We start from the raw sequence: 14935 nt of genomic DNA, 5'->3' as shown, positions 1-14935 counted from the left end.
CTCTTCTCCTCTCCTGTCTAGCTCCTCCCATCTTCTCTCCTCCTCGTCCGCCCGGCTCTCCTCCCCTCTCCTCAGCACTGAGAACACCCAGCTGAAGCAGGTCCCCCTCATCCTCTCCTCCTCTCTCTGCTCTCCTCACTCCGCCAGCCCTTTGCTCCACAGCCCAGCGCCCCCTGTTGTTGGTCTTTCTCCTGCTCGCTGTGCTACTGTTCCTCCTCCAGAGCAGCCGAGTGTGGCTACCAGAAAGAGAAAATTAGAGCCTGCTAGTCTGAGCTCCTCTGAAGTGGCATCCTACAGCGAGGAGCTGAAGGAGGTTCGAGACTCTTTTCTCATGTGGTTAAAGTGATAGTGATAGTGGCTGATCAGCTAAGACATGTTTACTGTCTGAAGATTGCTTGTTGCACTGGAGCTACTAATGAAGCTAACGAGTAATGGAAACTCATACCCCACGAATTAGCATGGTGCCAACTACAGGCCTGAATCATCACACGCTTGCCTGAAGTGATCTCTAATAGACACTGTGTGACGCTGACTGGTAAAAACTACTGTTTTTAGCCATATGACATACATTTTTAGAGATAACAGTCTGTCAGAAATGTTTTGAGGCAAGTGATTTACACACACACAAACACACACACACACACACACACACACACACACACCGATCAGTCATAACATCATGACCACCTCCTTGTTTCTACGCTCATTGTCCATTTTATCAGCTCCACTTACTATATAGGTGCACTTTGTAGTTCTACAGTTACAGACTGTAGTCCATCTGTTTCTCTGATACTTTGTTAGCCCCCTTTTACCCTGTTCTTCAGTGGTCAGGACCCCCATAGACCCTCACAGAGCAGGTACTATTTGGGTGGTGGATCATTCTCAGCACTGCAGTAACACTGACGTGGTGGTGGTGTGTTAGCGTGTGTTGCACTGGTCTGAGTGGACCAGACACAGCAGTGCCGCTGGAGTTTTAAACACTGTGTCCACTCACTGTCCACCCTATTAGACACTCCTACCTTGTCAGTCCACCTTGTAGATGTAAAGTCAGAGATGATAGCTCATCTGCTGCTGCACAGTTTGTGTTGGTCATCCTCTAGTCCTTCATCAGTGGTCACAGGATGCTGCCCACAGGACGCTGTTGGCTGGATATTTTTGGTTGGTGGACTATTCTCAGTCCAGCAGTGACACTGAGGTGTTTAAAAACTCCAGCAGCACTGCTGTGTCTGATCTACTCAGATCAGCACAACACACACTAACACACCACCACCACCACGTCAGTGTTACTGCAGTGCTGAGAATGATCCACCACCCAAATAGTACCTGCTCTGTGAGGGTCCATGGGGGTCCTGACCACTGAAGAACAGGAAAATGGACAATGAGTGTAGAAACAAGAAGGTGGCCATAATGTTATGCCTGATCGGTGTATGTATGTATATATTTATATATATATAAATATATATATTGTCACCGTGTGTTTTTTTGTAATGTTTGTGCATTTGCGTTAATAGGACTTGGAGGAGCGTGAGGAGGAGGTGGAGATGGACACTGCGCTGCCCTCAGAGCTGCCGGAGCTGGATCTGAAAGTGAGTGATGAAGAGGAGAAGCAGACAGTTGATCTCGGTGAAGAGTTTGCTGTGGTCGACACACGTGTGGACAGAAAAGCTGAACTATTAAAGGAAAAGAAGGTAATTAGTTTTTTCTCTCTTTACCATATTAATAGTATAGAACCTGCCACTCTGTCAGAAACCCCTCTCCTGTAGCTCAGCCTGATTATGTACGGTCAGAGACTGTATCTGTTGTTCGTGTTAGCTGTTTCTGTTAGAGCTGCAAAATCTCACAAAGATTCATCTGAACTTCAAAAGTCGTTTGATATGATTTTGTTTGATTCTGAAATAAAGTGAATACACAAATCTGGCTGGGTGAACAGCAGTGGGATATAGGCAGTAGGGTTGGGCTGATAGTAGGGCTGGGCGATAAAACGATAACGATAATTATCGCGATATAACTTTTCCTTGATAGAGCGATACGACATGTTCGATAAATGTTCGATATAATACACCATTCTCACACTTCCACGTTCAGCGAAAGCCTTGGTGGCGTTTTCTACTGCAAGGAAAGCGACATTACTACGTTACTGTGCTGTCGCCAGGAGAGGGCGCACTTCCGAGTTTTTCTACATGATTAGAGAGGGAGGGGGCCATGAGTAAGATGAGTCTTTAGCAACGGCTGAAACGCGGAGTTATACGTTCCCTGTTTGAGTGGAGCGACAGGTGATCTGCTCTCTTGTGACCGAGTGTGAGTGATGAGGTCAGTGATGTAACTATACTGTCCTACAGTGAACTCACCTCTTTCTGTACATCCTAACCAGCTTTAGCAGTGATAAATCACAATCCTCACAACTACAGCGCTCAGTCATATTTAGTATTAGTACATTCCCAAGCAACGAAAGTGAAAGAAGAAGTGGGTTCATGCAGTTACGGCCCTGATTTAAACAAAAGTAAACTGAGGAAGCTGTGAGGCATTGGAGAGCGGGAGAGCGCTAGCTTTCTAGGCCAGCTGTTTTTAGCAGCTGGCTAACTTGAAGCAGCGCTCTGTCACTCCACGACACGGAGAACTGATGATACTGTAGATCAAACACGACACAAAAGCACCGCTTTCAGTTTAAACGTACCTAAAAGGAGGACTCTGTTTGTCTGGTGTGGATATTTTGCGGTTCACCACTTAAACTACTACGATAGTATAGAGAAATCCAGTCGTCTAGCTGGTGTCTGAATACTGTGATGTCATGTGTAGCGGGGTAGCCGAGCGCTCGGCACCAGCTAAAATAATGTTTTCTTTCTTAAATTATGACTATTACAAAATAGCCGTGCTTTTCCAGCTGGTAAAAACAGCTCAGCAGACACTTTCTCCCACTCTCCCATGACAGATCTGTGAAATGTTCCACTGTTTGGTGAGTGTTTGTCGAGTTCTGACCATAAAGGATAGTTTAAAACAGCAATTAACCACCCAGGAGCAAAAATCAGCCTTCAAACTTGAAAGAAATAATGATTTGACATTTATCGCGGTATGTATCGATATCGAACGATATGAATTTTGTTTATCATGATAACATTTTTGGCCATATCGCCCAGCTCTAGCTGATAAACGTTACCATCGTCTTTTGTCGAAGGATGACAGACGTCACAGTGTTGATCCACCTTCATGATGCACCCCCCTAACCCCGCCCTCCTCCCCATCCAAACCGACAGTGGGGCGCGCTCTGCCTTCTATCAGAGCGTGTGAGAGGAGTGGAGGCAGAGTGCGCCCCACTGTCGGTTTGGATGGGGACGAGGGCGGGGTTAGGGGGGTGCTCCGAAATCTGCTGAGAGTAAACAAATGGACGACACGAGGCTGCTATTATTCGAGTGTCTCTGCTATAACAAAGGAAACTATATTTATTACGTATTACTTACCCAGAGATATTCTGAACTGATAAAGTATGTATTTTAAGGCGTGTTGAGTATTTATAGTGCCTTTGTAAGACTTCAACTAACAACCCCCGCACCCCACCCCTAATGTCATCGTCCATCTTGATTTTTGCTCATATCCCAGTTGAGTATCCGTCGCTCAACCCTAACAGACATTTTAAATTTGAAGATAGCCAGAAGTCACCCCACTCCTGGTAATGACTTGTGCCTTGGGGCAGTCGTGGGGTGGAGGTTGGGGAACCAGCCTTGTGACCAGAAGGTCGCTGGTTTGATCGATTCACGTCCTGAGCCGACAGTACGTGACTGAAGTGCCCTTGAGCAAGACACCTAACCCCCAACTGCTCCCCGGGTGCTGCGGATAGGGCTGCTCACTGCCCCCTAGTGTGTGTGTTCACTAGTGTGTATGTGGTGTTTCACTACACGGATGGGTCAAATGCGGAGGTGAAATTTCCCCGTTGTGGGATTAATAAGGGTCACTTAATCTTAATTAATCTTAGTATGTTTTTCTTAAATTTAGATTCTGTTCTTACCTAAGAACAAGTCCCGAATAAGAAAACACTGGCGAACGTCAGAATCGTCCTGAAAACTGTGTAAGTGGGCCTAAGGACGGTTGGTGAATGAGGCCCATTGTTTTTTGCATACTTCATTGAAAATGATTGTACTTGAAGGGGTAGAGTTGGATGAGCTCCTTCAGACTGATGCTCTTTTACTCCTCTAGCGTCTGTTTTGTCCTCCTTCGCGGCTCTTTCACCCTGTTGAACCTCGTCTGTGTTTCTGTGTTCAGAACCTTCTGCTGAATGTGGTCTGCTGCTCTCTGGTGAATAAGAGCAGGGCTCCGGATCAGAATGACTGGAATGATAAGGAGAGCGTGTGGACGCAGTTAAAAAGCATAGGCACGGAGATCACCCTCGCTGACCCGGAGTTCATCCTCAAGGTAAGAGGTTGTATGCAAAAGTTTGGGCACCTCTGGCTAAAAGACATTTTGTTGATTCTTGCAGTAGAAAGAAGTGAACACAAACTGCACTGCAGACTATTTTAAAAACTGTTAATGCACCGTTTCCATATTTTTGATTAAAAGAAAAGAAGAAAATAGTGCCTTGTGCAAAAGTTTGGACACTATATTGGCTGTAAAGTCTCAGAACTCAATTAACTCCTTAGGCCTTAATTGGTTCATTTGACTTGTTTGTGCTGGTTAAGAATTGTCATGAGGAACCGTCAGCTGATGGATTGTTAATTTCACGTTTTTCAACCATTATAATAATCTTCCTCTTCATGTGTGCATGTAGCCTGACTGTGTCTGACACAAGCGGGTTACAGAGACAGCAGAGTGTGTAGCAACAGCGGTTGCTGTGTTGCTCATATGTACATGTCAATACTGTCTCTCACTGCAGTCTTTCATGTTTTAATACATTCTGTTCGATGTAAATCAAGTAAATTATTATCCAACAAAAAAAAATGCTGCCGAAAATTTCAGCACCCCTGACTTAAAGCCCCTTCCCCTCACCCCTATGAATTGTCCTTGGGTGTCAGTGCTGAAATTATCTCTTAAATGCATCACTGATGATTATTAGTAACCCTGACTTCACCGGTGATAAACAAAATATCAGAATATAACAACATTTCTTTTATTGGTTTTTGATTTTCAGTGAAATGATGAAAGCCGTAGTAGTTTGCAGATCAATGTAGATGTAATATGACATAAGGAAAGGATGTCCCAGTGCTTCTGTTTGAACATTCGTCCCTCTCTTCTCATTTTTCACCCTCATTTTGAGTGAAATGCTGCTGTACCCGTCACTAAAACCCCTCAGCTGTGTATCTAATCATCTGATTTTCATTCCTCCGTCAGGTGGCCGTCTACACCAGACAGGAACTGAACATCCGCATCACCGCCAACTTCCTGCTGGCCCTGGCAGCCCACCTACCCGAGTCTAAACCCCACCTGAGGAGGTACTTCTGTGCCGCTGTCCAGCTGCCGTCTGATTGGCTGGAAGTGACCAGGATCTACAGCACGGTAAGTTGGGGGGCTTTAACAGAGGTTAATGATGTTTAAACACCTACCTTGCGCTTCCACTAACTGGCCGCTTTATTAGAAACACCTACCTTGCGCTTCCACTAACTGGCCACTTTATTAGAAACATCTACCTTTTACTTCCATTAACTGGCCACTTTATTAGAAACACCTATCTTGCGCTTCCACTAACTGGCCGCTTTATTAGAAACACCTACATTGAACTTCCACTAACTGGCCACTTTATTAGAAACATCTACCTTTTACTTCCATTAACTGGCCACTTTATTAGAAACACCTATCTTGCGCTTCCACTAACTGACCACTTTATTAGAAACACCTACCTTGGACTTCCACTAACTGGCCGCTTTATTAGAAACACCTACCTTGGACTTCCACTGACTGGCCACTTTATTAGGAACATCTACCTTTTACTTCCATTAACTGGCCACTTTATTAGAAACACCTATCTTGCGCTTCCACTAACTGGCCGCTTTATTAGAAACACCTACCTTGCGCTTCCACTAACTGGCCACTTTATTAGAAACATCTACCTTTTACTTCCATTAACTGGCCACTTTATTAGAAACACCTACCTTGCGCTTCCACTAACTGACCACTTTATTAGAAACACCTACCTTGGACTTCCACTGACTGGCCACTTTATTAGGAACACTTTATCGTACACTTTCACAAGAGCAATCAACCTCAACAAACTTTGAAATACTATGAAGTAATATTCGTGACTCTGTTTGTCTTTTTTGTCCTTGTTTACTCTCTCAGTGTTTCAGCTCGTCTCTCCCTTCGTGTCTGAAGAAAGCTCTGGTGGACAAATTCAAGCAGTTCAGCGAGTATCAGCTGGCCAAGTACAACACGCGCAAACACCGCTGCAAACACAGGAAGAAGAAACGCGAAGTGGAGGTAACGCACACAAACGACTAAACTGACACTGATACTGAACTAGTGAGCGGCACGGTTCGATTCCCGGCCGGGCGACCGGGGTCCTTTCTGTGTGGAGTTTGCATGTTCCCCCCATGTCTGCGTGGGTTTCCTCCCACAGTCCAAAGACATGCAGTCAGGCCAACTAGAGATGCTAAATTGCCCCTAGGTGTGAGTGTGTGTGTGTGCGCATGTATGTGTCTGTGTGTCTGCCCTGCGATGGACTGGTGACATGTCCAGGGTGTATCCGGCCTTCCGCCCAATGACTGCTGGGATGGGTTCCAGGTCCCCCTGCAACCCACGAGGATAAGCAGCTTAGAAAGTGTGTGTGTGTGTATGTGTGTGTGTGTGTGTGTGTGTGTGTGAGATACTGAACTACAGTGTTACAGTACACATACAAACACACTGTGCTATTGTCTGAACAATAGAGATACAGTGTGGTCCACATAACTGGTCAGTGTCTGTGTGGGTAGGACAGATCTCCACTACTATTTTAGGTATGTTTATAGTTACTCAGATTGGTCTGAGGGCAGCTGGGTGTCCCAAGCGCCTATATAAACGTGACTCTTTGAATGTCCCGGTGGGTCAGTTTGTTCTGTCTGTGAGCTGCGCAGAAGAATAAAGTCCATCCTCCCAACTCAAGTCTGATCTCCTGGTTCCTAAAGAGGCTCAGATTCTTCACTATTAAAGGCACAATCAGGAAGATGTTTTCAGCTGAACGTGTCTAGATTTTGCTAGACTGTGTTTATATTATTATGCATGTTATACAGTCTCCTGTACTGTTTAGGAAGGGGAATTCCACCTATTTTTTATTTCTGCATAATTCATTGGTTGAGATGCACACATAGTCATTCTGAGTGGTTTGATGTGAAATGATGAATTGTAGAGACTAGGCCTGTCATGATAATGAAATTATAAGAAGCCGCTGTCGGATCAAAACATTGTATCTCCATTTTTGCCGTTTTTTCAGTTTTTGGCATAATTTGAAAATACCCTGTACATTGTATGTAAATTTCATGGGGAATGTTCTAAAAGAAACGACCCAAAATGACTTGGAAAAAAGTCTGGTTCCATTGACTTACATTAAAAGTCACCACCACTCTGTAAGTTTCTCTAGAACAGAGCGTTTCACACCAAACCACTCTGAACGACTCTGTTTACATCTTCACCATTTAATTATGCAGAAATTTTGAAAAATGGGTGGAATTCCCCTTTAAGATTAGTGAACAGTGAGTGTTTAGGTATAGAGGAAGGTTAAGTTAAATTGGACCATAGAAGGCAGCATATATGACAAAAGACGGCGACTAGAATACGTGTTTAGAACTGTTTATGTAAGGTTATGTCACTGTCATGAAGGGCTTATGTACGTGTCGTGTATCTTTATGAACTCTGCTGTACTGTAAGATGTTCTCAGGTTTTTTTTTGTTTTCTTTTGATGGTGATAATATCCTTTATCTCCAGTCTCACTGTTGGTGTTCCTGTCTCTGCAGGAGCCGTCCGCCGAGCAGTGGGAGAAGTGGGCTCGTCTCGTCAGAACAGACGCGAAAGGGCTGAAAAAATTTGTGAGTGCTTTTCTTTTCCTCACTGAGCCAGTCAAGCTGCTGTTCTACTCTCTGCACACAGTCCACACTGTTACTGTCAGTGTTGACCCTTGTGTGGTGTTGCGGTCTGTGGGACCCGTTTTCAATGTTTACCAAAGGAAAAAATGATGTCAGATTCTTGTCCTTTGTTCATTTTCTGTGAAGAACATATAAAATAACCCATTTTCAGTGACTTCACACATAAATATATTACACGTGGTGTTGGGTGAACCTGCAGGGAGTAAAAGTGTGGAGGTGCTGTGTTCTTCATTCTGTTCTCCTCCTACATGGCCTGCTGTTAGTGTGTGTATGTGTCTGTGTGTGTGAGGGTGGACCACATGGACAGGCTGCTGACTGGCTACAGCTGCTAAAGGAGAACCCTACACTGGACACTTTAAACATCTGGTATTTTTACATAAATTGTTATGGCTGTATTGATTTAAATAACCAATAATGTGGTGGGTCCAGCAGACCACTGAGTAACACACACATCAACACCACACAAGGGTTAAACACATTAGATTATTCATGACACATAAACTGGGTGAAAACTGTGTATTAGGGTGTGATAGTGCTGAATTTCAGGAGCTGCAGTGTAATAGTCTGTGTAATAGTCAGAGACCCTCCCTTCATTTATTTAATTTCCATTCAAAACAGTCATTAAGGACAAGTTACTCAGTTTTCAGCAGACATTTCTGAGAAGCTTAGATATGAGACAATCTACTTGCATAAGGAAGGAGAAAATCAAAGGAAAGTAAGTGGGGAAAAAAACAGGACTAAATGCTGCAGAAAAAATGGGACTCCTAACAACCACCTGGAAGACATGGTAGACCACACACTTAAAAAAAAAAAGACGGTTCTTCAAGGGTTCTTTAGTAAAGAAAATGGATCTATGTAGAACTATGAATGCTCAAAGAATCCTTTGCATGATTAAAGGGTTCTTTGCATTGTGAAAGGGTTCTTCAGATTGATGGAGAATGTGCTGTAGATGGTTCTATATAGAACCTTTTTGAAAAGGGTTCTATATAGCGCCAACAAAGGTTCTTCTATTGTTACAAATTTGACATCATAACAATACCAGAACCGTTTTGGTGCTATATAGAACCATTTTCAAAAAGGTTATAAATAGAACCATTTACAGGACATTCTCCATCAATCTGAGGAACGTTTCACGATGCAAAGAACCCTTTATTCATGCGAAGGATTCTTTGAGTGTTCATGGTTCTGTATAGATCTATTTTCTTTACTAAAGAACTCCTGAAGAACCATCTTATTAAGTGCGCACCAAAACTGCCCCCATCAGATAAACAGCACTTAAAGCTTTCATCTCTGAGAGAGAGGAGAAAATCAAGCTGCTTCAGATCTGAAAACATCCACAGGTGTTTCTGTCCATCCTTCCACTGTGAGAAGACGACTCAGCGCTGTGGGTCTGAAAGGATGTGTAGCTGTTCAAGAAGAACCTCACTGAGAAAAGGAGACGGACACATCAAACAAAGAAGCTGAACGATGGACTGACCACCCCAGAGTCCAGACCTCAACACCACTGAATGTGTTTGATTACTTCAGAAAATGATCAACCAGCTTCTAAGACTGAACTTTGGAGGTGTGTCTGCAGATTCTTTGAGGAACTGAAAGTGAGTCTCCTGAAGAGAATGGAAGATAGAAATAAAATGAATGGTGGTCTTTGGCTTTTACAGTATTGTAAAAGTTCTTGCAGGTAAATTTGGAGGTTTTCTCACAGGTGCTTGAAGAAAAGTGAAGTGAATACTATGAGTTGTAAAAGTGCTTGATCACCAGGATCTTTGCAAATACGGATAAATACACGGGACCAGCAATTGCGTATGGTAACTTTAAAGGAGAAGGAAAAAATCTACTTTAATTTTAATGTAAGTCAATGGACCCAGACTTTTTACCAAGTCATTTTGGGGCCGTTTCTTTTAGTCCATTCATCATGGAATTTACACACAATATAAAGGGTCGCAGGCGTTTTCAAATTATGTCTAAAACTGAAAAAGTCAAAAACGGAGATAGGAGGATTTCTTCCGACAACAGCGATATACAGGTCGAGCCCCAGTGTATGTATTGAACAAACTGACGAGTGTTTTCACACATAAACTCACAGCTGTGATTCACTCACAGTGCAGTAGATCATCACAGCCTGGGTGTTATTCACCAGAACACACAACCTTGAGTGTTCTGTTGCTTTTATATAGCAGTTCTGCACAATAAAGATAACGTGAGGCAGAGAAGCCCTGAACATTGTTATACATAGAAATAATGCTCTGTGTGTGATATCTCAGATGCAGATGTCCAGTCGTCGAGCAGTGGATAAGAAACAGGAGAAGTTTAACCTGAAGAAGATGATAAAACGCCTCCATATCAAGGAGCCTGCTGAGCTGGTCATGAGCGATCTGGGGAAGAGGTGTGTAACACTGTTAAACTGACCACTGGGACATTTTAAGGCAACAGGCACTAAAACATACAGAAAGAAAATAAAACGCTTAAACGTTTGTGTATGACTAGTTGTGCTAACACTTATGTATAACACACACACACACACACATATATTACATATGGTAAATATAAACTTACATTACAACAAAACAGACACTTCATTTTTATATTTATATATATATATATATGTACACACCATTTCCAAAAAAGTTGGGACGCTGTTCAGAATGTAAATAGGATACAATGATAGATGATGCAGGTGACAGTTTAGCACCCAGACTCTTTTAATACGGAGCAATGCTGTTGAAATACATGCAGAATGTGGTTTGACATTGTCTTGCTGAAATAATCAAGGCCTTTCCTGAAAAAGACGTCGTCTGGATGGCAGCATATGTTGCCAAAACATGTATATATCGTTCAGCATTAATGGTGCCTTCACAGATGTGCACGTCACCCATGCCATGTGCACTAATGTACCCCTATATCATCATGAATACTGGCTTTTGAACTGTGCACTAATAACAAGAGTGGTCTTTATCCCTGAGGACACAGTTTCCATGATTTCCCCCCAAAAAATTCAAATTTTCATTTGTTGGACCACAGGACACTTTTCCACTTCACCTCATTCCATTTTAAATGAGCTCAGGCCCAGAGAAGGTGGCAGCGTTTCTGGATCCTGTTTATATATGATTTCTTCTTTGCGTTTGTGTTTTTTGAGTTTTAACTTGCTTTTGTGGATGCAGTGATGAACTGTTTTCACAGACAGTGTTTTTGAGAAGTGTTTCTGAGCCCATGCAGTGATTTCCACTACAGAATCTTGTCTGTTTTTAATGCAGTGCTGTCTGAGGGCCCAAAGATCACGGCCAGCCAATATTGGTTTTCAGCCTTGTCCCTTGCATACAGAGATTTCTCCAGATTCTCTGAATCTTTTAATGATATTATGTACTGTAGATGATGAAAAGCAGAAGTTCTTTGCTGTGCATTGATAAACGTTATTCTTGAATTGTTGCTCCATTTGCTCTTTCAGTTTTTCACAGAGTGGTGAACCCTCCTCATCTTTACTTCTGAAAGACTCTCTGAGATGTTCTTTTATACCCAATCATGTTACTGACCTGTTGCCAATTTTTTTAAGCATTGCACAAATTTACCAGCCTTTTGTTCCCCCGTCCCAACTTTTTTGGAACGTGTTGCTGGCATCAAATTCAAAATGGGCAAATATTAAAAAAAAACAATAGAATTTCTCAGTTTCAACATTTTGACATGTCTTTGGAGCATTTTCAATGAAATATAGGGTTTAAATGATCTGCACATCATTGCATTTTGTTTTTATTTACATTTTTCACAGCGTCCCAACTTTTTTGGAAATGGGGTTGTATCTACATGTGCACACATACGCATCTATAGTGTCATACCTATGGGACGTATTGTTTTTGTGTGTTCCAGGTATCCGGCTGATTTGAGGGCGTTTGTGCGCAGTGGTCTGAGTGGTGTGTGGCAGAGTGAGCGAGCCGGTCAGCGGATGAAGCTCAAGCAGCCAGAAACCTGGGAGACCAGACTGAGTCTGGAGGGAAACAGTGCTGCTGTGTGGGAAAAACTCATAGGTCTGATTCATAACTAATGTCTCTCTTTCTTTCTCTCTCTTTCCCCATACACAGAGAGTCACATGCCTGAGGCGCCAGAATGTGACTGCTGCACCGTTTAGCGGGAAATGTAGCGAGCTAGCTACCGAGACGTCAGCTATTACTAGCGATTTATTATGCTTGTTATGATGAAAAGGACCATAATACACTGAAACGACATTAAGATAATCATTATCTTTACTTTTTAACAGAGAAAATTCTCACATTTGTGGGTTTCTTTGGTCTTTTGCTCAGCCGTCTTGCCGGTTTTTCTTTTTCTTTTCTCATAACACTCTGTTTGGAGTGTCTCTGAAAGACCTCCGTTTGGAGGGTCACGTAACCCTACCCCTCTATCATGTGGTGTCCCTCAGGGCTCAGTTCTTGGACCCCTCTTTTCTTAATCTCATCTCTTGGCCAGATCATTCATAGCCATGGCTTAACTTTCACTGTTCTGCTGATGACATTCAGTTATGTCTCAGTACACACACACCCCCAGATTCCCCTCCCAATACGCTAATCGATTGTATTTCTGATTTAAAGCTCTGGATGCATGAAAACACTGATAAAACTGAGGTCTTACTTGTTGGCTCTAAATCTTTACTATCAAAATCATCCAATTTTTCTGTTAGTATTGATGGTCTGCTTCGTTAAGTCTGCGCCTGTTGTTAAATCTTGGTGTTTAACTCGACCCATCACTTAATTTTGATCTACATATCAAGTTCCTCACCAAGACTGCATTCTTTCACTCACGTAACGTTGCTCGTCTTCGCCCGTTTCTGACCGATAACGATGCACAAACCTTGGTTGATACCTTCATTATGTCCCGTATTGACTACTGTAGCTCCCTCTTTGTTGGTCTCCCTGTAAAGTCTATACAAAAGCTGCAGTACATTCAGAACTCTGCAGCTGGAGTTCTCACCCATACTAAGCGTTCAGCTCACATCACCCCCATTCTCTCTCAGCTACACTGGCTGCCGGTCTCGTCCCGTATACAGTTTAAAATTTTGCTGTTCACTTTCAAAGCCCTGCATAACTTTTCTCCCCTCCACCTCAGAGAACTGCTGACCTCTTACACTCCCTCTCAGGGTCTTCTTGTAATAACGTACTTGCTGTCCCACGCACCAGATATTCCGCTTTGGGAGGGAGGTCCTTCAGTGCCATGACCCCAAACTCTGGAACTCTCTTCCTCAATCCCTCTGTGACTGCTCTTCTTTCTCTACCTTCAAATCTGACTTAAAGAAAGAGCATTTTTTTCCCTCTTTCACTGCTTAGTTTAAGTTTTTTTTTTCTCCCCTTATGCAATGTGAAGCGACCTTGGGATTGTGAAAGGTGCTATATAAATGTAGCTTATTCTTCTTCTTCTTATTCTTATTATTATTATTTTATTATTATTATTATCTCAACAAGAATCAAAGCGAAGTTGGAAAGTGATAATGTTATAATGAATTCAGCTGTTGGTACATAAAACCACACAAGTGCAGCGTTTGGGCCCTTTAATATGAGCTGATGAAAACCAGGTTCCAGTTAATGTGCTGTGTTGCTGTGTTGTGGTTCTACTGAGTGTGTTGTGTGGGTTCTAGATAATAACTCTCTGCCCTTCATGGCCATGCTGAGGAACCTGAGGAACATGATCACGCAGGGCATCAGTGACAAGCACCACGAGCGCATCCTTAAAAGACTGACCTCTAAGGTGACCATCTTAATTCACTTCTTCTTGTCCCGTTGTCTTCACTGTTATTGTAATATCTGGAAATTAATAATGTAAAAAAACCTTGTATAAATAGATGTCAGCAAACTTTTGTTGTTGCAGAATGCTGTGATCCAGAGCCGGCAGTTCCCTTTCCGCTTCCTGTCTGCGTATAAAGTGATTCTGGAGCTCGACAGGTTTGGTAAGCCAAGCTACTCTATGCGTGTTTCTCTTTTAAAGGGCTAATATGAGGGAAAAGCAGTTTTCCTTGATATTTGGGAACAAAAGATTTCATACAGCACGTATGTACATTATTAACCGGTTAAAATCTCAGGCTTATTACATACTCAGGCTTATTACATACCCAGTGCTTATTATTCAGTATTATTCAGTGAGCCGTTCAAGATTCAGCCTTAGGCTCTTCCAAGGTCTGATCTTAAATGTTTAATAATGACCATTAATGAGCTGTTTTTGTTGCTTTACCTGCTTGTTTTATGTTAAAGAATGTTAAATACTGCGCTTAGAAAAGACTCTTGTATCCATTAAATGGCTTTCTTTAACTCTGAAACATGAAATGACCATTGGAGTTCTCTGCTTTTGCTTTTTTAATTTAGTAAGTTACCTGTATTTTTTTAGTTATTTTTACTTAATCAAAACAACCCAACTGCAGTTTAATTGATATTACTGGAATGCGCAATAAAAAAAAACAAGATTTATGAAAATTCATTATAATGCGTCCACAATTTACCTTTATTAGAGATTCCATTCTTTTCAGTAGACTCACTTTCAGTTTCTCAAAGAACTCTGTTTGTAACAGTGTGATGTCCTTGTTCTCCCAGTGAGTGGCCCGGTGAAGCAGCTGGCCAGCAGTAAGGACATTTTGCGGGGAATTCTAAAAAGGATTCCGAAGTGCAGGCTTTATAGGCGGATGAACTGGGACGTAGCCGGCCAGAAGAGACTCCGAGCGACTCTGGGTGTGCCGTTCATCTGCAGCTTGTACAACATGAAACGCAAACTACAGCACAAAGCAAGGTCTGCACTCAGCACCTCCCTAAATGCACATAAAACACAATTCAGTCCGTATTTATAGAAAATAGTCATACAGTGTCTGAAACCTCTTAATCAAGACAATTAGAGATACTGAACTACTCTGCATGAGAAATCCACAACAGAAGGAA

General features: G+C 42.5%; 1 protein-coding gene across 5 annotated transcripts in view; it reads left to right on the top strand.

The window, feature by feature from the left end:
- tep1 (telomerase-associated protein 1) overlaps window positions 1–14935 on the top strand; it is an 81316-nt gene that overhangs the window by 7211 nt on the left and 59170 nt on the right. For all 5 annotated transcript variants that reach the window (XM_036565347.1, XM_036565348.1, XM_036565343.1 and 2 more), the window contains 11 exons: window positions 1–313; window positions 1512–1688; window positions 4255–4404; window positions 5317–5481; window positions 6262–6399; window positions 7908–7979; window positions 10298–10419; window positions 11895–12052; window positions 13651–13760; window positions 13881–13959; window positions 14597–14789. The exon at window positions 1–313 is cut by the window's left edge and continues 253 nt beyond it. In XM_036565347.1, the coding sequence (XP_036421240.1) occupies window positions 1–313; window positions 1512–1688; window positions 4255–4404; window positions 5317–5481; window positions 6262–6399; window positions 7908–7979; window positions 10298–10419; window positions 11895–12052; window positions 13651–13760; window positions 13881–13959; window positions 14597–14789 (1677 nt within the window). The remainder of the gene's footprint in view (window positions 314–1511; window positions 1689–4254; window positions 4405–5316; window positions 5482–6261; window positions 6400–7907; window positions 7980–10297; window positions 10420–11894; window positions 12053–13650; window positions 13761–13880; window positions 13960–14596; window positions 14790–14935) is intronic.

The sequence above is a fragment of the Colossoma macropomum genome, unplaced genomic scaffold (genome assembly GCF_904425465.1).
Source record: "Colossoma macropomum unplaced genomic scaffold, Colossoma_macropomum, whole genome shotgun sequence".
NCBI lineage: Eukaryota > Metazoa > Chordata > Actinopteri > Characiformes > Serrasalmidae > Colossoma > Colossoma macropomum.
Note: the sequence above shows the minus strand (reverse complement) of the source record. Positions and strands in the feature narration are given on the sequence as shown.